The sequence below is a fragment of the Mesoplodon mirus genome (genome assembly GCF_964341445.2).
Source record: "Mesoplodon mirus genome assembly, chromosome: 15".
Taxonomy (NCBI): Eukaryota; Metazoa; Chordata; class Mammalia; order Artiodactyla; family Ziphiidae; genus Mesoplodon; species Mesoplodon mirus.
This window is the reverse complement of record NC_138991.1, coordinates 37,607,467-37,630,860: the sequence shown is the minus strand read 5'-3', so window position 1 is coordinate 37,630,860 and position 23,394 is coordinate 37,607,467. Positions and strand designations below refer to the sequence as shown.

General features: G+C 53.3%; 1 protein-coding gene across 1 annotated transcript in view; it reads left to right on the top strand.

Annotated features, from left to right (window-relative positions):
• The window catches only part of CASTOR2 (cytosolic arginine sensor for mTORC1 subunit 2), a 59,550-nt gene that overhangs the window by 17,913 nt on the left and 18,243 nt on the right, over positions 1-23,394 (top strand). Inside the window, exon 2 of the mRNA XM_082600382.1 lies at positions 18,498-18,568. Within this exon, the coding sequence (XP_082456508.1) occupies positions 18,498-18,568 (71 nt within the window). The remainder of the gene's footprint in view (positions 1-18,497; positions 18,569-23,394) is intronic.

Here is a 23,394-nt window from a genome sequence, read left to right as displayed (position 1 = left end):
TGGTCCCAGGGCCTGTGGCTTGGGGGGTTAACCGCAGCCGAATGACCTGGAGCTGCAGGCCACTGAGGCGACATGGGCATTGTTTCAGGTGGAGGCTGCTTGCTATTGAATGAGTGATGGGTAGAAAAGTTCTAGAACTGTACTGTCCAAGTCGGTAGCCTCTAGTTCACATTTAATTAATATGAACTCTAGCTAAGTTCATATTAATTAAAATCAAGTAAGATTTTTTTAAAAATTCAATTCTTTAGCCACACTAGCCTCATTTCATAGCACTCAGTAGCCACATGTGGCTGGTGGCTAACCCAACTGGACAACGCGGGTGTAGACCATTTTCATCATTCCAGGAAGCTCTCCTGGATAGCACTGTTCTAGGTTTGTTTGGACTCAGTAGAGAGAATGCCAAGTTCCTTTCAACGATGGCTGTCCTGACTTAGGGTTGAGCAGAGTGGGGTCACACCTGGCTGTATGTACCACCCTTTGCAGGCAGATGCTGGGGGTACACCCCGTGGGCTCCTAGACAGAGCAGTCGGGTATGCTGTAGTGTGATGTGGTTGAACCTAGGCTGGCCTGGCCAGCAGGAATTGGCTCCATCCGGGGATTTGAGGGCTCCTTTCTGACATCCCAGCTGCTCCCACACTTAGCTCTGCTTCAACTTTCTGCTCCAGCACCACCACCTCCAGGGTGCCCTCCCTGAGCCCCAGACCCCCAGCACTCCCCCGCTTGCCCTTCTCTGCTTATTCCCTGCATCCACCCCGCTTATGTAAACACATCATCACGTCTGCATCCCCAGCTAGTGTAGCGCTGGGCCCATGGAACTGCGGTGGACAGGGCAACGGGTTGGCAAAGCTGGAGCCACAGTCCTTCGGACGTAGGCCCTGTGTTCTGACTCTGGGAGTGATAAGGCACCAGCCCAAAGCGCAGGGAGACGGAGGGCATGCCCAGGGTCACCCAGCTTGCTAGGAGTCAAGGCTGAACAGGCCCAGCTGGAGGTGCTGAAGCCCAGTTGGAGCAGGGAGCAGCTGAGATGCCCAGGTCAGCGTCCAGAGCCAGCAGATGGTCACAGGCCACCTTCACCTGCTTTACATTTCGCTTCACCTACTCCTGACCCCACCTCAGAGGCAGCCCAGGGAGCTCTAAGGGGTCCCAGGGGCCGTTAGCTCGGGACCCCGCCTCCTTACTCCAGGCACCGATCCCATGAGTGGTCACACACACAGACACCCCTTCATCCAGGAAATTGACTGCCCCTAAATCCCAAGACATTTGAGAACCTCAGGGGGACTAGGAAGGGAAAAATGGGGAATCTGTAGGCCAGACATGTTTTCTTTGGCCCACGCGGTGTGTTTTTTGAAAAGTACACCAACATTTAGCTCTCTCCTCCTCGCTTCCAAGATGACCAAGAAAAGAAGGAATAATGGTCGTGCCAAAAAGGGCCGCGGCCTCGTGCAGCCTATTCGCTACACCAGCTGTGCCCGATGCGTGCCCGAGGAGGAGGCCATTAAGAAGTTCGTCAGGGCCTCCCTGGTGGCGCAGTGGTTGAGAGTCCGCCTGCCGATGCAGGGGATACGGGTTCGTGCCCCGGTCTGGGAGGATCCCATATGCCGCGGAGCGGCTGGGCCCGTGGGCCATGGCCGCTGGGCCTGCGCATCCGGAGCCTGTGCTCCGCAGCGGGAGAGGCCACAACAGTGAGAGGCCCGCATACAGCAAAAAGAAAAAAAAAAAAAAAAAGAAGTTCGTCATTCGGAACATCGTAGAGGCCGCAGCCGTCAGGGACATTTCCGAAGCGAGGGTTTTCTGTGCCTATGTGCTTCCCAAGCTGTATGTGAAACTGCATTACTGCGTGAGTTGTGCCGTTCACCGCAAGGTAGGCAGGAGTCGTTCTCGGGAGGCCCGGAAGGACCGAACACCTCCACCCCGATTTAGACCTGCTGGTGCTGCGCCACGACCTCCACCAAAGCCCATGGAAGGAGCTAAGTCCTTAAAGACTGAAGAATATGGTCCCCTGGAAAGACAATAAAGTGGAAATTATACTTAAAAAAAAAAAAGTACACCAACATTTAAATATTGAGAGAGATCACCAAAATCTGGATTTCCAGCTTTTCTGGAAAAATTGGAAGATCTTGCAACCCAGGGCCCACGTGTAACAGTACATCGGAGCTGAGTGGCAGCTGCCCCTCTTTGGTAGGAAAGGAGCCGCCCGCACCCCCCCCCCAGGCAGCCTCCATACCCTGGTGTCCCCCACCGCCCCACCTCCACTGAGACCAGATACCAGTCCCATTTGTCATCGTGCTGTTACTGGCCTGTTTCTTGGGTACAGAAAAATATGTCTCTACTATTCTGCCCCAGAAGTGCTAGGAAGGAAAAGAGGCTGAGAGGGCCATGGGCTTCTTGGTACAAGTGAAGAATGTTCCTAGGTATGGAATATGCAAAGCATGTCTGACTCCTGGTTCTCTTCACCTGAGTATCTTGCACACCTTTGAGCTGTAACCCCCTGTTAAGGCATTTCCAAGCTCTTCCTTGATGTCCTCCTCCCATCCTCCGTCCACCCCCTTTGGTTTCTTGTCCCTGAAACCCCTGCAGAAACACATATGCATCTGTGTCCGACTCCCTATCTTGGGGGGCTCGGCTGATACTGCTGACTTGGTAGAGATGGTAGCAGCTGAGCAGACCTCCTCTTGGGGCTCCTGACCATCCTCCCAGGCTCCCAGCTGGAGGGACATAGGGGCCAGGGGTCTGATATGGCCAGGCTCACGGGCTTCGGTTTCTGGGTCCTGCATCCCCTGAGTGGCCCCCCAGTGGTCCATGGTGAATGGAGTATGAAGCCAGCTCCCCCCACCTAAGATGGGACTCAAGCAGATACAGAGAGGCAGGTGTAGAGATAAAACAGCGAGATTGCCAGTGAGGTGTGGGAACTGCTCTCCATGCAGCCAAAGTGAGCTGCTTAAGACACAGACCCTCAAACATTTCAAAGCCTTCTTTTTCCTTTTTTTTAAATGGACCTCAGGTGCACAGAATGCAATTACTCATCATCCTTGTTCTGTGACATACTTATCGATCCTAGCTTTCAAGTTAACGTTTATTTATTGTTTGAATAAGAATACCCCCCACTGCGACCATGACATGATGGTAACTGCTGTCCACCCACACTTATCTTTCCCTTGACTTTTACAAACAGTTTTGTCCTGTGTATACACCTGACAAGGGTATCTGACTGTGTGTTTTCTGGGGCTTGCTTTTTTCCACTCAACGATGTATTACAAAGTATAGATGATATTCCATGTTTCCCTGGCTGTACACAATTGGACCACAGCGCCGTAGAATATTTCTCTTCCGTGAGTTAGGGGTCTTTCCTTCTGGGGTCCGCTGCGTATGCTGCTTCCCCTGCCTGGATCTCATCCTCTCTGAGCCCTTCCCAGACACCTCATCCAAAGGAAACCCTCACAGCTGCTCTGTTTTAAAACCCCTCCTTGGGGACTTCCCTGGCAGTCCAGTGGTTAAGACTCAGAGCTTCCAATGCAGGGGGCGCAGGTTTGATCCCTGGTTGGGGAATTAAGATCCCACGTGCCTCGGGGCGCGGCCAAAAAGTTAAAAAAAAATTTTTTTTAATAAATAAATAAAACGCTTCCTTGTTCCACAGCCCTTCCTGCAGTCAAACTATGGTAATGCTTTGTGTGCTTGTTTTTGCCTGGCCCCATGTCAGCAGGGTCCTTCCCCATCTCAGCAGATGCTTTACTGCCGTGCTATAGGACCCACCCCGTGGAGAGGGTGGGACTCAGGCGCGCTTGGGTGGGCCAAGGTGTGCAGAGCAGTTCTTGGGGGCAAACCTGAGCCGCTTTTGTGGAATTACGGGTATTTGGGGCAGAGGAAGCCAGCCAGGAAATCTTTTTTTTAATAAGGATGTTTATAGCAGCTTTATTCATAATAGCCAAAAACTGGAAACAACCAAATGTCATCAACAAGAGAAGGGATAAATTAAAATATATTATAATACATTATAAATATATATAAACATACATATATATTCAGCAATAAAAGTGGCTACAAAACGACATAAAGTAAAACAGATGAATCTCAAAAACAATACACTGAACAAAAGAAGCCAGACACAAAATAGTACACACCGTATGATTTCATGGCTGTGAGGCACACAAACCAGCAAATAATCTATGATGATAGAAACTGGCACAGGGTTTACCTCTGGGTGGTCTTAGGGACCCACAGGCAAGGGACAGAAGGCTTTCTGCAGTGATGAGAATGTTCAAGATCTTTTTTTTAAAATTGGAGTGTAGTTGATTTACAATGTTGTGTTAGTTTCAGGTGTACAGCAAAGTGAATCAGTTATACATATACATATATCCACTCTTTTTTTTTTTTTAGATTATTTTCCCATATAGGCCATTACAGAGTATTGAGTAGAGTTCCCTGTGCTATACGGCAGGTTCCTATTAGTTATCTATTTTATATATAGTAGGGTGTATGTCATTCCCAATGTCCCAGTTTTTCCCTCTTGATTGGGGTGGTGGCTAAATGGGAGTATACAATTGTCAAAACTCGTCTAACGGTACACCTAAAATCTGCACATTTCATTATGTTGAATTATGCCATAGTTCAGAAAAAGGCTTTGAGTAAAAAAAAAAAAAAAAAATTACCTGTACAAAACTATGCTCCAAGCCCAGGTTGACCTCATTAAAAACATTTGTCGGGCTTCCCTGGTGGTGCAGTGGTTGGGAGTCCGCCTGCCGATGCAGGGGACGCGGGTTCGTGCCCCGGTCCGGGAAGATCCCACATGCCGCGGAGCGGCTGGGCCTGTGAGCCATGTCCGCTGAGCCTGTGCGTCCGGAGCCTGTGCTCCGCAACGGGAGAGGCCACAACAGTGAGAGGCCCGCGTACCGCAAAAAAAAAAAAAAAAAAAAAAAAAAATTTGTCGCCTAAAGCGATGAGTGCCATTGAGGAGCTGCTCGGCCCTGGCCCAATGAGGGGGGTGTCACCAAGGGGACTTTTTTTTTTTTTTTTTTGCAACACCACATGGCATGCGGGATCTTCGTTCCCTGATCAGGGATCGAACCTGTGCCCCCTGCAGTGGAAGCGTGGAGTCTTAACCACTGGACCACCAGGGAAGTCCCAAAAGGGATGTTTTAGAGTCCTTTTCCTCATCCATCTTCAGGTCACCCCCTCACTGCCTCTGCCCCCTCAAACCTTTGTTCTGAGGACCCTAGAGGTACACCCTGGCATGTGAGCCACATAGAAAGGCAAGAACTTGAACCTTTGGCCTCCACCCAGCCTGCCCTCTGGGATTTTTCTTCTCTGGTAGTGAAGTAGCAGCCACGTGGGGCGTGCACAGATCTTATGCGTGTGGCTCTGTGAATTCCCACAGACTGACCACACCTGGGGAGCCAGCTCCCAGGAAAAACCCACAGAGAACGTTCCCAGGATCCTGGAAGTCTCCCCACTACCCCTTTCTGGTCACCACTCCCCTCTCCTGCCCGCTCACCTGACTTCTGTCACCTCTGTGTGATTCTGCCCATTTTCGAAGCATTGTTGGTGCCCAAACTGGGAGAGTCCAGGCAAACCAATAGGTCGTTCCCATCCATCACCCCCTGCTGGCATGGCGGTGAATGGGTGTTATTGGAACCAGCTTAAACCCACGGCCCTGGGTCCTGACATTCGGGGAGCAGTGTGCTCCACGGGGTGTAACAGGTGTTCTGTCTTGTCTCGGAGGGTCCAGAAGTGCCATCCCCACAGCGGCCTGGGGGAGTCTGCAGGCATAAAGATAGCAGAGCCGGGTGTGAGGCAGCCCCAGGAGCAGCAAGCAGGGGCTCCTTAAATGGACACTGCCTTGCAGCTAGGCCCCCGCCCAGGGTGGTCCCCCCAGAACTTGGTGGCGGACGTGCCATGCTCAAGCCCCTGGTTAGGCAGCTTGCCAGCGACCTCTCCCGGCCAGGAAGGCCCAGGCATCCGGCAAGGGAGGCTGGCCCCCTGCCACTCCGGCTTTCCAACTTCAGCTGTGCACCCACCCTCAGCAGGCCCCCTCAGTACTTTTCAGGGTTCACCAGGTGAGTGCAATGTGTAGCCAAGGTTGAGAACCAGTGCTTTAAGCAAACAGCTGAGGTTTATACAGCGTTTTAGCCCGTAAGCCCTGTTCTCACTGTGAGAAGAGGTGATGATCCTGCTGGGCTCCTTTCCTGCCATTTTCCCAGCTGGAGCAAATATCCCTGCGTCTCTGAAGGGCAGAATTAAGACTAGCTGGGTATCGGTTATTAAAGAGGGCACATTGATAGAGCTTTCTAGAAATAAGCTACCCCAGGATGGAATGAATTACCGCGCAAAGGAGTGAGCTCCCCCTCCCCAGAGGTATGCAAATAGAGGCTCGGTCTCCGGGATTCCCTTACCAAAGGAGGCAGCACACAATGGACTTCCCAGCCTGATTCTGTACCTCCCTGTGCTCCACCTTCCTGTCTGGGTGATTCCAGGAAGATCCCTCCCCCCGCCCGTTGCAGTTTTAATGAGGAACTTGTGGTAAATGATTCCACCAATTAAACCAACCCTCGCAAATCTCTTCCCTCTGCTCATTTATCTGGTTCGTAGATCTGAAATCTCAGCGTGGATCTGCTGGACGAGTTTACCTGGAAATGGCCCTCCTCCTCTCCCCGCTCTGTCTCCCCTCCCCCTCCCGGTTTAAGGTCCGCAGGGCTCTGAGCGGCCCGGGCTCCTTGCCCAGGATGCCCAGGAGAGGCCCCTGTGAGGGCCTCGCTCTGCTGGGTTCGGAATCCGAGAGTAAACAGATCGAGTGTCAGCCAGGCTGCCCATAACAGGCGGCCACAGCCATTGAAAATGAGAACGTTCTCTGAGATGACTCAGCCTTCGGCCCCAGGGTCAGGGCAGCCCCAGGCCTTGGCTCTGCCCTGGTGGTCGGCTGTCGGCCACGCCCAAGGGGAACAGCAGTGGGTTTTTAGAGTCGACTGGTGTGTGATTCCGTTTTGTCCCATCAGGATGAGGGCACACGCAGCAGCCTTGGTTGTCTGGCGGGTCACTGTCTTCAGTTTCCTTATCTGTGAAATGGGCATCAACACTTCCCGTCTTAGCGGGTGGATGTGAGACATGAGTCTGAGACCAGTCCAGCCAGCATAGGCAGAGAAGTGCGAGTCTGAGGCTTGGGGAGAAAGCCTGGGCCACAGCGGCTGGGACCCTGGGAGGGAGAGAATTGGCAGAGAGCGTGTAATGAGAGGAGAGCACCGGGGAGGCTTGGAAGAGAAGACACTGCAGGAAGCAACAGGAGGGTGTCGACACTGGAAGACCCTGCTGTGGTCGGTATACGTGTCCAGGCTGAGGCCTTGGCCCACCACGTAAGGTCCAGCCGAAAGGTCCAAGGACAGGAGGGCGTGAGGGAAGAGGCCATCAGCTTTGGCTGGTGGAGGTCACTGGTGAGCTGAGCAGGATCCGTTGGAAGGTTGAGTCAGGCCAGCGGCAGTGGCTGGAGGACTGGTGGTGGTGGAGGGAGGAAGGTGATGGGCACGAGGGAGCCTTTTTTTAGGACGGAGGAAACTTGAGCCTGTTTGTCACTAAGACAAGGAAGCCAAGTATGAGATTCCTGAGGGAGAGGCGCCAGTGGGAACAGAGGCTTAAAGATAGGTTGCCACAGTGGTACCGTTTTTCTGAGGCCAGAGAAAGGGGATGAGATGGATGGAAAGGCAGAGATGTTTTGAGAGGGTGGCCTAAGTCTTAGGAACTTGGAAGTGCAGGTTGGAGTGCAGAGCGTGGGCACAGGGAGACGAGGGAGAGGGAGGGTTGAGCTGCTTCCGAGAGGGGTGGAGGGACAAGATCCAGGCCCTGGGGGATTTCCAAGCTGGAGGTCGGTGCTGATGGGGGGCCATCTAAGGATGGGGTCGGCCAAGGGCCCCACCCAGGACACCCTGCCCCCGAGCCAGCAGCAGACGACGGTACAGCATTGGAGGGGCCACAGGAGATGAGAGAGGCGCAGAGTGACCTGGGAGCCAAGGCATCTCAGAGTTGCCAGGCAACAGGATGGCAACTCCATCCAGGCAGTACCTCAGCGTGGTTCCAAAGTCTTATAATGGCGAATCTTCTAGGGACCGTTGGTTCCCAATTAATAGTGTCAGGAGCTTGGTGGGGCGGGGCTGGGGGGACGAGGACCACAGATTGCTTTAGGGTCAGGTCTTTTGATTATTGTTTTCAGCCTGCTGACCGAAACCTGTGCATCCTTGGAGCGGGGGGTGGGGTGTGTGTGTGTGTGTCCATCCTCAGCTGCAGTAGGAGGAACAGGGGAGGTTGAATAAGCTTCCAGTTCCAGAGAAAACCAGGGGACATGAGGGCCATTATCCGAACTGAAAGGAAAGAAAGAAACCAGTGCCGTTGGATTAGCTGTTGGTGCCTGGTGCTTTTATCTACAGAGGGATGCCGACCTCGAACCCTGGCCCCGCGATCGGTGGGGTTATCCCCCTCTTTATGAAAGAGGACACAGGCTCAGGGGCTGCGTAAATGTCTAAGGCCACCAGGGCTTACCAAAGGGGAAAGGTCAGGGGGAGGGATAAATTAGGAGTGTGCAATGAACATATACACACTTATATATATAAAACCAACAAGGATCTGCTGTACAGCACAGAGAACTATACTCCTGTACTCAATATCTTGTAATAACCTATAATGGAAGAGAATGTAAAAAAAAAGAATATATACATATATAGATGTATAATTGAACCACTTTGTTGTACACCTGAAACTAACACAACATTGTAAATCAACTATACTCCAATATAAAATTTAAATTATCTTTAAGTTTTTAAATGAAAAGAATAAGACCGTCGGGGCTGGTGCTGTAACTGAGACCCAGAGCATTAGCCCTTTACACACAGCACCATCAGACTATTAAATAGAGACTGGACTGTGGGGACCAAGTTGGGGATCGAATATACATCTCTTGAGCCCAAGTGAGCCCCCAAATCACTGACCAGCCAAGACCAAATAGAATGACCCAAATGGGAGTGAGTTGTAGCTCTGGGACCAGTCCTGCCCATTTATCCTAGGACTCTTGCCTGATTCTGGCTCCTGGACCCTTCTCAGGCCACCTCCTCTGGGTAGCTCTTTAGCTGCAGCATTTCCTGCACCTTTTTACAGCCTAGCAGCCTACCCTGGCTCCTGTTCTGTGGCTGGGTCCCTTCTGCCAGACCCCAGTCCCCATCGCCTGCAGCCCCTCATCCTTGCACCAGTGACCTCAGCTCAGGTTCATGACCCTCACCCATCGTGTGTCTTTGCACGGCTCACCTTTATTCATTTAACTAACTAGCTCACGTTAATAGTGTAATCAGCACATGCAAAGCCAGAGCAAAAGTAGGATGGAGACAGTACCCTCCATGTAACCAGAGGTCTCCCCCGCCCGTCCCCAAACCCCAGGTAATATGTTCTTTATCCCCTGGCTTCCTTTATATGTAGTAACATTGCAACTCCGTGGAGTCGTGAAGGTGTTGGGTTTTGTTGTCGTCGTTGTTTTTGTTATAGCTGCTTTTAACTGTAAAAAGAATACCATGCTGGACATAACAGTCGGGGGCGTATTTTTCCATCTACTATTACGTTGCTGAGACTCATTCGGAGTTTTGCAAGTCCCTGTAGAGTGTTCATTTTGACTGTTGGGCAATATTCTTCTGTGATCATTTTCCTCCTCATCCAGTGATGGGAATCTGGGTTGCAGCCAGGTGTTTGTTACCAAGGACGGGCTGTTACTGATTCTCTCGTCCGCGTCTCTGGTTACCCACGTTTAAGACAGTGGATAGCTTCCAGGGGAAGAGCTGAGTCATGGGGAATATACCACAGGCCACACCTGCGCCCGGGCTGCCCCCCACCTTAGAGACCACACAGCACAGTGGTCCCAAGGTCATAACTGCCTTAACCTAACTGAGCATCAGTTTTCCCATCTCTGAAATGGCAATCATTAATTACATTGCATGTTCATTCAGTTAACACAGATGATGCACAGACCCTCTTTCCTGTTCAAGGCATGGGGATCTGGATGAGATAGACTCAGCTGTCTCCCAGGAGCAGGTATCTCAGCAGCAGAGATAGACCAGGAAGGGAATCATCTCAGCACCTCAGTGGATGTGATCATTCGCTGGGGAGGTAATGGGCAGGTGAGGGTGAGCATGCACTGGGACAGGGGACTTTGGCCCGACTGGGGGACCTGGGCTGGGTTCGTGGGCCACTGCGCGAGACTTGACTGTCCTGCTGGTAAGGGTTGGGGTGGAGGCCATGAGGCATGGGGAGATCCGAAGTCAGGCAGAGACCCAGAGCCCACTGCAAGACCAAGCACTGCCTGGACAGGAATGCTGCCTCGGACATCCACTCGGTCCCCGGACCAGCACACTTCATCAAGTGGCCACACGTGCTTAGGCGGGGTCTTGAGCACTTCCACGTTTGTTCCACACCTCCTTAAATCCTAAATGACCCTGCAGGACAGGTATCTTCAAACCTCTCTCACAGATAAGGAACCTGGTGTGATTTGAGGACCAGTAAGTTGTTCCAGCCTCATCTTGGATAGGTGGCAAAAACCAGGTTGTCCACTTGGGCCTTTTTCCATCTCAGTCCCTCCCAAGGAAGAACAGGAACCACCAGCCAGCGCCTCGTATGTGCTCTGCGCTTGGGAATGTGTTCACGCAGCAAGAGGCTGCCCTTCCACAGACGGCGTTCCCACCCTGGCATGACCCTTTTGATGCCACCTGTCTTCCTTCAGGATGACCATCCTGAAGGAAGAGCCATCCTGAAGTTCTCTGTGGCTTGTGCTTGGGCCTTCGGAGCAGGGCCAGGGAGCACCACAGTCCCTCACCAACACAGGTCTCCATGGAGGAAAGGACCAAAGCAGTGGGTCCGGGCCAGATTCAGAGGCAAGTAAATTCTGCCAGTTCAAGGCACCCCTTCTGCCCACTGACCTCTCTCCTGGTGCCGCTGATGAGAACGTGCCACAGAAGGCAATGGTTCCCTGCCTTGGCCTTGTGTTTCTCAGTGACCTCAACAGCCCCGATTTGTTGACTATTATTTTCCTGGCCATAAATGGAGGCACGCCCACCACCACCCACCTGGTCCAGGTCACCATCAGCTCTCACCAGCCTCCTTGAAAACGAAGACTAGCCTCGTCACTGGTCTCTCGGCCCCACCCAGTCCCAGTGGCCACAGGCATCATCCCTCCCCCATTACGTCTGACGTCACCACCTGTCGTTCCCCCTCCCCCACCACGTGGCCACTCTGGCCTCGGTCACTCCCAGCATGTACCCACCTCAGGGCTTTGGGACAGCAACACGCCCGCTCTTCCAGCTTCTACAGGTCTCATAGGGACCTTCCCTGCTCTTCTTTTTTTTTTTTTTTTTTTTGTGGACAAATGTACATAACACAAAATATACCATTTTAACCATTTTTAAGTGTATATCTCAGTGGTATTAAATGCTCACGTTCTCATTGGTCTGCAACCTTCACCACCATCACCGTCCACTTCCAGAACTTTTCATCATCTCACACTGAAATTCTGCACCCTTTTAACAGTTGCTCCCCATTCCCCTACCCCCCAACCCCTGGCAACCACTCCCTGCTCTGCTTTAAATTGCAAATTCACTTTTTTTTATTGGCTCTGCAGCCACACCACTGTCTGACTCACTATTTTATTTATCCAGCCCCCATGGAAATTCTAACTGTCCAATTATTTAAGGTGTATCTCCAGCACCTGAAGCAGTGCCTTTATACATTAAAGGCACTCAACAATTTGTGATGACTGAGTGATCTAGCCACTTTCGCCTGGGTCTCAGGGGCTTTATCCAGACCTTACCGATTCCTTTTGCCCTACCCAGCCCCTTTTTACAGTCTCGTCTGTGCGTGCCACCCTAGAATTTGCAAACACTGTTGCCCACGCTGTCCAATTCTCCTGGCCACCCAAGACATAAGCAGATTTTTTTCCATCTTAACAGAAAAAGACATTCTTCGGGATTGCCCTTCAAATCACAGAACGTGACGCAGGGGTTTTTTTTCTAACTAAAACTTGAAATGGCAGCTTCCAGTTGTTAAAGGACAGTAGAAATGAAATGTAAGTAACACGAAAGACCTATTGAAGACCCAGGAGAAGACCCAGATGAAAAAGCCATGGCTGGTTAAGAGAAGAAAGCCTGACACACACCCTCCTCCTGGTTGTCCTTGGGGAAGAAGAGCCCAGGAAGGCGGGAGGCCACCATGCTGGCCCCAAAGTGCGTCTGTCACTCGCTGTATATTGTTCAAGTCTCCTGTGCTCTGCTGCAGGAGCGCATTGGCGGGGCTGGCAGAGGCAGGGGCGGGTGGTCCCCAAAAGTGGGTCAGACCCTGGCCCTTCCATCTCCTCACTGTGACGCTGCAGAGGAAGATGTGGCTAAACCTCCCTCGTTGTAGACGGAGCAGGCTGCACTCGGTGAGGAACACACGTGGGTTTCCAGGTGCTGAAATTCAAAATGGGCATTCAGAGGCCCTGCTGGAACAAAGGAAGAACGGGTTGCAAATAGGTTCCTGGAACATGCTGGAAGCCTGTTCTCAGTCCTGTTTGCAAGGCCTGTCAGGTGTGTGTGAAGGCTCTGCGCTCATTTCATAGCCCGGCTGACCAGGCTCTAATTGCAAAGGGCTGGACTTGTTCTGTGGCCAGGCAACAGGGGACCTCAGCAGGGTCTGGCTGACACAGAGCACATTGTGACCCCACAGAAAACAGGCCCAGTCCCAGACAGGGTCCAGCCCACAAAGCTAGCTCCCACCTCCCAGAGACCCCGGTCTTCTGCACAAAGAAACTCCACATAAAGCCAACTTCTGCTGAGCCCTGACGATGTAAAGGGGTCCTTGTGGTGTCTGGGAAACAAGGAAGGGAGTGCAGGACAGCCTTGCAGGACCGTCACCCGACCAGCGGGTGAGTGGAGAAGGCGAGACGGATGCAGATAGAAGTTCCCACCCGATGGTGATGTGTCAGGCCACCTCCCTGGCTCCCCCGATCTGGACAGTCCCTGTGCTCAGACGTGTCGAGTGTCTGTGAAGATTCCTGAGGTCCCAGCGTGGCATGTCAGGGAGCTGAGACCAGGGAGCAGGTTTGGCTCCAATAGATGCACTGGGAATTTCAGGCCGAGTCAGTGTCTTCCGTCATAAACCATCATCTCTTCACTGGCTCCCTGGTGGGAGCTGGGCTCCTGGGAAGATGAATGGAGACTCTTCAGCGAAAGCTTGTTGCTTGGCGTCAGTGTGTAAGAACCAGTGTTTCAAGGCGTCAGAGACTCAGCGCTCCACAGAACCTTGGAGGTGGCTTAACCCGTCCTCTCCACTGAGGCAGCATCACCGCTGCAGCCTACCTGCCTGGGGCTCAGCCCCTCGACAGCTGACGTCTCACCACCTCCCAGGACGGCCCGTTGGTCTCTGTAGCCCAGTTGGCTTTAGAGCTTTTCTTACTGGGAATGCAAGCCGGCCTCCCCGTGGTCCCCCACTTCAGCTGCCTCTGTCCTCCAAGAAGGAGAAATAGCCAACATATTGAGTGCTTACCATAGTCATGCTGGGCATTTCTCCTTCAACAACAACCCTATGAAGGAGATATTAAATATTATCATCTCATTGTACACATGAGAAAGCCGAGGCACAGAGAGGTTAAGTAACTTGCCTAAGGTCACACAGCCATAAGCAGCAGCATTGCTTCCATCCCATGGTCCACAACAGCCATAGAGATTTAAAGATGGTGGCTGGAATCTTCCCCCAGGCTGAAGGGGGTTCAGTGTAAAGTCCCCTCGCTTCTGGGCATGCTCCGTGTGGGCCGTGAGGATCTGAACAGGCACAGACTTTCTGGTATGGCCTCCAGTACTATCCAGCACCCGTACTCTGTGCACAGAGCCCAAGGATGCATCGGTGCCCCCTGGACAGGGGACTTGGATATTCTTCTTTTTACTTATTTATTTAGGCTGAGGCTCCAGAGCGCAGGCTCAATAGTTGTGGCGCACAGGCTTAGTTGCTCCACGGCATGTGGGATCCTCCCGGACCAGGGATCGAACCCACGTCACCTGCATTGGCAGGCAGACTCTCAACCACTGCGCCACCAGGGAAGTCGGACTTGCGTGACTCTTGGGCTATGTCCTGAACCACAGTGAACCGGGGCTCTCCCCAGAGCTGCTGTTCCCCAGTCTCCCTGCTTCATTGCCCAGGACTCCAGAGTTTTGTATCCTGTCTATCTGATTGCACCAGCAGGACCTGCTGGTCAGCCATCACACACAGTTACACAGGTTGTGCACTGTCCAACTCTAAGGGCGCTCTCTTCACAGACTGTGCAGTGAAAGAGCCCTCCCCGCCAGAGGTGTGATGTACCACCTGCCCAGCTGCCTGGGCAGCAGATCTGTCTTGGGTTCTGATCAGAGCTAGTTGGGATTTTTGCCTGCCCTTGAAAAGCATTTTCCAAACAGACTCAGTGGTTCTGGGATTGTCTCTCCGTGCCTTGTCAGCCAGGCCCCTTGAGGTCCACTTCACTATGGCGCTGACAGGGTTCCATGTGGCCTGTGCCCTCGCTGCCCGCCGGAGCTGGATGGAAACTAGTCCACCTTGAACCTGTCGCTCATTGTACAAAGGAATGAAGCAGCCCAGGGTTCACCACCCCCAGGTGCCAGATTGGGACTGGAACCCAGGTCTCTTGACCCCAGGATCTTGGTCCTCTTCCCGCTCTCCCAGGCTGCTTTCTCTAACCCTGTTGTTTCATCCTGTTCCTAAGCAGCATGCGGGCGTCTAGAGGGCCAACACTTCTCCTCCTCCCCAGGTTTCCTAACAGCACTCAGCAGCAGGCTGGGTAATTGCTGGGTTTTGGTGCTCTCTCCAGCTCCTTGTAAACAAAGTACAGAGAGGCCACAAACACTGGGGCCCGGCATCTGGGGTGTTCATCTCGCCACGGCTCATTAGAGAGCATGGAGTTGGGACTGGAGACTTGAGCGCCTCCCAGAGAGGGGGCAAGTCAAGGCAGTACCACACAAGGGCAAGCAGTGTTTGCTCTGATTGGGGCTTCTCTGGCTTTGGGGGTAGGCATGTGGCCACAGTTCACTCTTTTGCTCATCAGACTTTGAGTGTTGATTCTCTGTCCAGCCAGTGTCAGGTACAAGGTGTGTGTACAGAGAACCCACCGTCCCTGCCTGTGAGAGTTTATGGTCCACTTGGGGAAACAAGTATTACTTGTAATAGAGCGTGGAAAGCACTCAGGACCAATCATGTGCAGTTGTACAGGTTGTACACAGCCCAACTCTAAGGGCATCTTTCACATGCACTGTGAGATAAATGAACTGTCCCTTCGAGGTGTGATGCACCACCAAGCCCAGCTGTCCACAATGGCTTTAACATCCAGACAGGACCACCCCTGTGGTAGGAAGTGAGAGAGAGGAGGTGGTGGGGCCAATCAGAAAAGGTTTCACCCCAAACAAGATGCTTAAACAGGGTCTCGAAGGACGAGCGGCACGTCTCCAGCCAAAGAAGAGGGAAGGGGGTGCCGGGCAGTGGAAAGAGTATTTGTCCACCTTTGGGGGCGTGAGACAAGGAGGCAGGCAACAGTGGGGGAGGGAGGCAAGGGGAGACTTCTAGGCAAGCGCTCACGTGGAGGGGGTGATTGAGAGAGGGGGAAACAGACCTCAGAGCGACTTGGGAGGTAAGATGGGGTGAGCTCAGAGATGTGTAGGACTTGAGGGGGTAATATTAGGAGAGCAGGAGGCCTGCTCCCGAGTGTGTGACCAGAGCAGTAGCTGCAGGTCCCTCCGACTGACTCGCCCTCCTGGAGGCCTGCCCACGCCAAGGTGCACATTCCAAGGTAACAGCTGGCACTCGGCCCCTGGAGACGGGTCACCTCAACAGCATAGTCATACCCCATCGGCAGCAGAGGCCGATGTTGCCTTCTGCCGGTGTTTATGCCCTCCAGGGTCATTTATATGGTCTATTTCCGGAGCATCCCTCACCACCGAGAGGGCACAGGGAGCAAGTACCACATCTGTTTGCCTTCTCAGGGCCCTCGGATGACTGGGTGGCCACTCCCCCCACCCAGGGATTCCTTGCTTGTGGCAATCTGGTGACTGGCGGGGGGGTGGGGGTGGGGGCGGGCTTCTGAGGCTCTTTCTTAGCACACAGGGGTCCCCAAGGAGGAGCTAGGCCAGACCAGTGGTTGCCATTCACTAAGTGATAATTTGCCATTGTCGCCCAGCAGTTATAGATTTCATTTGTCCGGGCAGTAGTTGCAAATTGGATATGGGACAGGCAGGGACAGAGATGTAATTTGAAAACCAAAGAGCTGGAGGGAAATTGAAGAGTGTGGTTGCTGCTGGTTAAGCAGAGTGTCTTGGGATGGGGGTGGGGGGACGCCACCTTGTTTACATCTCTGGCGAAGCGTTTTCCTTGAAGTCGGGTTCACTGAGGTATAAGTCACATATACAGTAGAAGCCGCCCCTTTTAGGGTACAGTTCTTCGGGTTTGGACAAATGTATATCATCTTGTCACCACCACCGTCAAGAACCAAACACCTCCTTCGCCCCAAAAGTTCCCCGGTGGCCCTCAAATGTCAGCCCCAACCCAACCCCTGGCAACCAGGAATCTGTTCTCCATCCTTACAGTGTAGCCTCTTCCAGAATGTCATATAAATGGCATCACATAGTATGTCTCCTGTTGAGTCTGGCTGTAACTTAGCAAAATGCTCTTGAGATTCGTCCACATGGTTGCAAGAATCAGTAATTCAGTCCTTTTCATTGCTGACCAGTATTCCCTGGTGCGGATGTGCCACAGTCTACCCAGTTCTCCCGCTGAAGGGAGGACATTTGGGTTGTTTCCAGTTCGGGGTGATTACAGATAAAGGCTGTAAACATTTGCATACCGGCCTTTGTGGGGCCGTATGTTTTCATTTCCCTTGACTAAATACCCAGGAGCAGGGTTGCCAGTGGTCGTGTATGTTTCACTCTAGAAACCTGACAAACCATCTTCCAAACGGCTGTACCCTTTTGCAGTCCTACCAGTTCCGGCTGATCTCATTACTTGTGAAAATTTAAAGAATAAAGTGAAAAGGGTGCTGTGGGGCTTCTGTTGATAAGGCTTCAGTGTGGCAGGATGGCTGCCAGGAGAGGGGAACCAGGGGGAGAGAGATCCGCGGACATTCCGGCCACCCCCATCCCCAGCAACGCTGCATCCACTTCAGGGTTCCTTTCTCATTTTAATCTTCGTAGAAGTGCTGTTCGGGCCCTTGCCAGGCTTACTCATTGGGGCCTCCTTCCGTCACGGCTTCCTGTGATGGATGGGTTTTACACATCGGGCATGGAGCCCGAGCTGAGCCCCATACTTGAGATCAGCGACACCAGATAAATCAATGACCGTGGGCAGTTTCCTGCACACCGCTGCCTGTGCAATGCCGTCTCTCCCTACAGCTGAGCCTGGGGTGTTCTGGGGGCCAGTCTAGCTGGATGGGGGACAGGGAGACGGGCGTTGAGAGGGTGGTAAGCCCCTCAGCTGGAGACAGCCTCAAAGGCCAGCCCAAGGGCTGTCTGGACACGGAGCCCAGCGTGTCTGCCAGGTGCCAAGAGCGTGCTCAGGGCTGAGACCAGCAGGGATGCGATACAGACGGACAGAGTGATTGCCAGACCCTCCCTGGCCTTGGGAAATTGATGCTCCCATTTGTGGGAGGAAATGAGCAACCTACACCCCAGGCTAAGCAGTATTACCAAAGGCAGCAAGCACGTGGCAGTTCAGGGACCCCTGCTGCACAGTGGCACAGACAGCCACGCCCCTCTCTCCTGCAAGGGAGAAAAGTACCCTGAAGGCTGGGCTGTCAGGTTGGCTGATGCGAATTAGGCCATAAATGACGGTGGGAGCTCTCGAGTTGGTGAGGAGAGGGGCCAGGACCATGGGCAGGGGACACGACACAGCGACAGAGGCCTCAAGGTCACAGTGTGGGGAGTGGAGGGCACGGGGAAAACACAGTCCATCTGCATGAGCCCTGCCAGAGCTGCCCTTGGGCCTGTAGGGGACCCTGGAGGCTGTCCGGCTCAGGGGTCCTCAAAGATCGGGAGGTGCAGAGGAAACGATCAGCGTCCCTGGGCCTCTCTGAGTCCTCCTGAGTCAAAACTGAGGCAGTGGGGCTTCCCTGGTGGCGCAGTGGTTGAGAGTCCGCCTGCCAATGCAGGGGACACGGGTTCGTGCCCCGGTCGGGGAAGATCCCACATGCCACGGAGCTGCTGGGCCCGTGAGCCATGGCCGCTGAGCCTGCGTGTCTGGAGCCTGTGCTCCGCAACGGGAGAGGCCACAACAGTGAGAGGCCCGCGTACCGCAAAAAAAAAAAAAAAAACTGAGGCAGTGGATGGAGAAATAAGTAGCCCCCAGCAGCCTGGGGCAGAACTCTGGGTAAACCGGGTCACGGCGATGGGAGAGGGGGCGGGTGGGGGGAAGGTGAGGCGGGCGGCTGCCACAGGGTCTGCTGGGACTTACAATACCCTGTGTCTGTCTGTCTGTCCACCCAGGTGCAAGTTCTTCAGTCTGACCGAGACCCCGGAGGATTACACCATCATTGTCGATGAAGAGGGCTTCCTGGGTAAGTGCTTCTCTCCCCAGGGGCTTGGCTGGACTGGGGCCATCAGTCAGTGCCGGCTGCCCGCCCCCCCCCGCCCCCGCCTTATTTCTGTCCCCACCTGCTGGTGGCAGAGCTTCCTCCTCTCCTGTGTTCTGGCCGATCCCCTCCCTTTCTGCTCCCGAGACTTCTTCCCAGGAAAGGCCCCAGAGCTGAAAGGGGGCGGTGCTTCCCCAGCCAGGAGCTAAAGCAACCAGGAAGGCAGGGGGCATGCTCTCTGGGACTCCTGCCGCGAGGGAGGCGCTTTCAAAACATCTTCAGTCCTTGTTCGAACAGGAACGTGCCCCAGTCACCATCCTTTTATGATTTTCCTTTATCTTCCTTCCATCTTTTAAATTGAGATAGAATTCACGTACCAGAGAGTGCATCATTTTAAGATGTACAGCAGTTCCGTGGTCTTTGATATTCCCAAGGTTGTGCAGCCGTCACCACTCTCCGATTCCAGAACCCTTCCGTCACCCCAGAAAGAAGCCCTGTTCCCTCATCCTCCACATCCTTCTAGTTTTATTATTGAAGTTCGTTATGTTTGTCTGGCTCTAAAGTAACAGTGAACGCTCATTGGTGGCGAGTGCTGACCGATACGTATTACTTGATGAGAAGGTGTTGTGCTTGTCCTGTGATTATCAATGCGGAACTGAGAGTGGAGACGGGAGTCATGGGTCCAGACTCACCAGCAGAGGAGCTGGACCCCCCAAGAGCTGGTGGTCATTCAGAGCTGCTAAGTTAAGAGTCTTCCTAACATGTAGAGAGGGCAACAAATCCAACAGTTTTTAAAACCCTAGCCCTACCCACAAGACAACTACTGGTCACTTTTTTCGTGGTTTTCTTTCCAACTTTTCTCAGGCGGTCTGTTTAATTTATAGAAATGTTTTCACTTAACATAACAACAAAATATGCTGTGATATCACAGCCTTTCAACAGCAGCCCTGGTTCCTTGCCCAGGCCCCTACGGTTGGAGTTGAAGTTGTTTTCATCGTCCTCCAATGAGAAACTTATAAACTCTGCCAGTGCATAACATGTATTCTTATGCAGGTTGATTCCCAAAACGGAGTCTGAGAAATGGTGTTGCGGAGTCAGGAGTTGACTATTTTGTGGTTCTCGATGCGTATTGACCCTCTTTACTGGTGAGAAAGTGAAGCCCCAGGAAGCGGCTTCCCAGCTACGCCCTGTTGTCCTCACACGCACGTGGTCTAGGGCACCAAGTCAGTATGGGGGACTGGGCTCGGCGCCCCACATCCTACGGGCCCCCCATGCCTCCAAGGGGGGGTGGCTGTGTGGCCAGAGCAGGAATGGGGCCCGACCCCACTGGAGGCCCCGCCCCTTTGCCAAAGACGCCTGTGTCGTCAGTCAGTCACTCATTCATTCATTCATTCATTCATCAGAATATTCTTTTTTTTTAAATATTTATTTATTCAGTTGCGCCGGGTCTTAGTCACAGCAGGGGTGCTCCTTAGTTGCAGCAGGCGGGGTCCTCAGTTGTGGCTTGAGGGCTCCTTAGTTGTGGCTTAAGGGCTCCTTAGTTGTGGCATGCCAACTGTTAGTTGCCGCATGCCAACTGTTAGTTGCCGCATGCATGTGGGATCTAGTGCCCTGACCATTGGGAATGTGGAGTCTTAGCCACTGCGCCACCAGGGAAGTCCCCCATCAGACACTTCCTGAGCACAGGAACCACAGACCGGAATTTTGCCTTAGCCACAACTCACATGAAGAATGTCTGCTCAGGCAACCCAAGCACATGTTTATTTTCTCATGGGCATTCAGGCCTTTACGCAGAACTGCTGAGAATCAGGGCACCTCGGATGTAGAAGGAACACCCCCAGAGTGTCTGTTCTCTGGGAAGGGATATTCTATCTAATCCACCTCCCCAGATCAGTATCTCTGACTAACTGTCTACCTCTGAAGGCAGCAGGTAAGAAAACTCCTTGAGCAGGGAGAGCGGGAAGCTGTGGGACCTGGGGAGCCAGTTTTGCTGGTCCTGGAAGGCTGTGTTTGCAGGAATTGTCAGTAACCAGGGAGCCGTCCTTCGGCTGAGCTGAGTGTCGGGTTATTCTGAGCCAGCCCCGGGTCGGGGTGGGGTGGGGGGCAGTATTTACTGAGCACCTGCTATGTGCCGGCATCTTGCTGAGCCCTGGAGATGTAGCCGGCATGAGAGACCCCACCTCCGACGCTATGAGCCTCAGGGCCTGCCAGCTAATTGCACCATTAATTGTGGAGCTGCCATCGCGGTGGGTGCTGTGCAAGGAGGGTGTGGATGCTGTGAGAGTGGGTCACAGGGGACGCCCCGCCGTGCAGGAGACCCCACAGGAGAGGCCCTCGAAATAGGAGGCAAGACCAGAGCTGAGTCTTGGACCTCCACGCCCACCCCTCCGCCAGTCAACATAGATTAACACATTTTACCAGCCCTGCAGGTGCTTCTGTCTGCAGACACTGTGCTAAACACTGGAAACGACTCTTATGGTCCTCACTTTATAGCTGAAGAAGCTGCAGCACAGACATGTGATGTGTAGCCTGCCCAAGGCCTCACCACTAATGTCATTTATGCGTGTTTCCATGGGCCAGGCCCCGGACAGGGTAAGGCAGGGCAGACCAGGAGGTGTGAGGACCAAGCCTCAGCTCCTAAAGGACTTACAGACCCTGAGGTTCCCTGGAACCATAAACAATGGAGGCGAAGTCTCACTCTGCCTCTCCCTGAACCTTTCTGAGTGGCTGGAATGGAGCCGGTGACAAAGGGGTCATCGGCTTACTCTTTAGTACAGGGTAGGTAGGACGTGGGGGAGCACGTTTAAATTATTAGCCCAGGAGGGGCCCAGCCGCTCTGTGACTTCTGAGCCAGGGTCTCACTTCCAGGCCATGACTCCTGGTCAGCACGTCAGGCTGCTTGGATATCCATCGTTACCAGAGAAAAAAACTGTGTACATATATTTAAGTAGTAAATATCTCTCACGCTTACACTATGGAGCTACAGGGGAAAACCATACAAAGTAAGACTCCCGTTCCCCCTCCGCCACTCTTAACTGGAGCCCAGCAGAGACATATCACCTCCTGGGATCATTCCAGTGGCCTGAAGGGTAAAGAGTGGAGACCCATTTTACAAGCGAGGAAGCCGCCATTTATGCGCCCAGAGTCGCTGTGAGTGACAGAGGGGCATTTGAAGCAGGAAGTGCTTTCAGGGTGGTTCCAGCCGAAATGAGGAGAAAGTGCTGCTGAGAAGTGGTGGTTCCCAGCAGACCAAGGTCAGGAGCAGCTGAGAAAAAGGGGGCAGGCCCAGGGCAGTCTGCTCTCAGAGGGCAGGATGTGGGGTGGGGTGGAGGCTGCAGTGAGAGGTAGCGATGCTGAGTTCTACCCTCTCACCTCGCTTCTGGGGGGGTTCTCTCAGGAGACTCCTCTTCAGAAAGGGAGTCTGGTCCTGTGGCTGCCCCGGTGGGACCAGGGAGGGGTGCTGGCTGTGTCACACTGTATGAAAGATGGTGCCCCGTCTCCCAGCTCTGCAAATGATGCTTCTCACCCAAGGGCTTCCCTTGGCCACTGTTACCATCAGCCAGGGTGCATTGGTTATTGTGCGCCAACAGTTATCTCCATTGTAAAGCTTTTATGGTTAGAAACCAGCAGCTGTCTGCAATTCACTTGTACGTAAGATGCTGGACCTTTCCTGGGAGGGAGGGGCGATTGTCAGTGACATTAACCAGACAGCTCCTTGTTCGTTGTGAAATTTTAGAGGTTCTTGGCTCACATGGATGCTGTGTGTCTGTGTGGCCAACAGAAGGGAGGTGCGTGTATGTATTTTGAGCTTTTACATATTTAATGAGCACTTACTTTGTGCAATGCTAGGTGTTAGCAGGGACCCAAAATAATAGGAGCAGCAGCACCTGCCCTGACCTCTGGGTAGCGAGCAGAATCCCAAGTTTGCAGTTAGAGGGGCCCAGTGCACATCGGGGGGCCTCCCACCCGTCACAGTCCCCTTATGTGTGTCAGTGTGATCTGTAGCACACTTGGGGCTTGGTGCCCTGATCGGTCAAAAGATGGAGGGAGGAGGATGTCGAGAAGTAACTCCTGGCCTCACCCAGGGCTGAGAGGGGAAGACCCAGGTTCTATCTAGCCTCTGCTACCTTCTGGGCAAGTCGCTCACTGACCTGGAGCCTCCGTGGCCTCGTCCCTAACACAGGATCACCTCCTTCCCTCCCTCCCAGTTCTGTAAGGTGTGCGTGTGGCCGTATGACATGCATCAGGGAGTCACATGCCACCTCCACTTTGCGTGTCCACCAGGGCAAACAGCAGTGCCTATCAGCACTCCCCGCATCTCCCGCCTAGCTCTGAGCTCCGAATTTACCAATTCAGTGATACCCCCAGCAGGGGTCCCCTCTGCACGAGGTCCAGGTCAGTGAAGGATCTCGGATCCCAGTCGGGGCCAGTTCTTACTGTCCCCTGAAGCCGACCCCTCCCTCCCGGTGAGCACTGATGAGGGATGATGCACACCTGCCTTTGGAGCGTCTCCCACATTGTGTAAAATAACAGCCTGGCGGCTCAGCCTGGAGCTGAGATTACATCTCCCAGGATGGGAGGAGGGCTGGGCCTTGAGGATGGGGTGCCTGCTGCAGGGAGGGCTGCTTCCCTGGAGCGTCCCCCGCATCATTCCCATGACACCCCAGCTCCCGCCCGCCCACCCCCTTCCCTCGACCTCTCCAGGGCTGCCTCATGGCAAAGTCCTTCCCACGAGGTCTCCACATTCTGTACCCCCAGGTGTGGATATTTCGCCGTGTTGACCTGTAGTGTATATGCTTCTTATCTTTTCA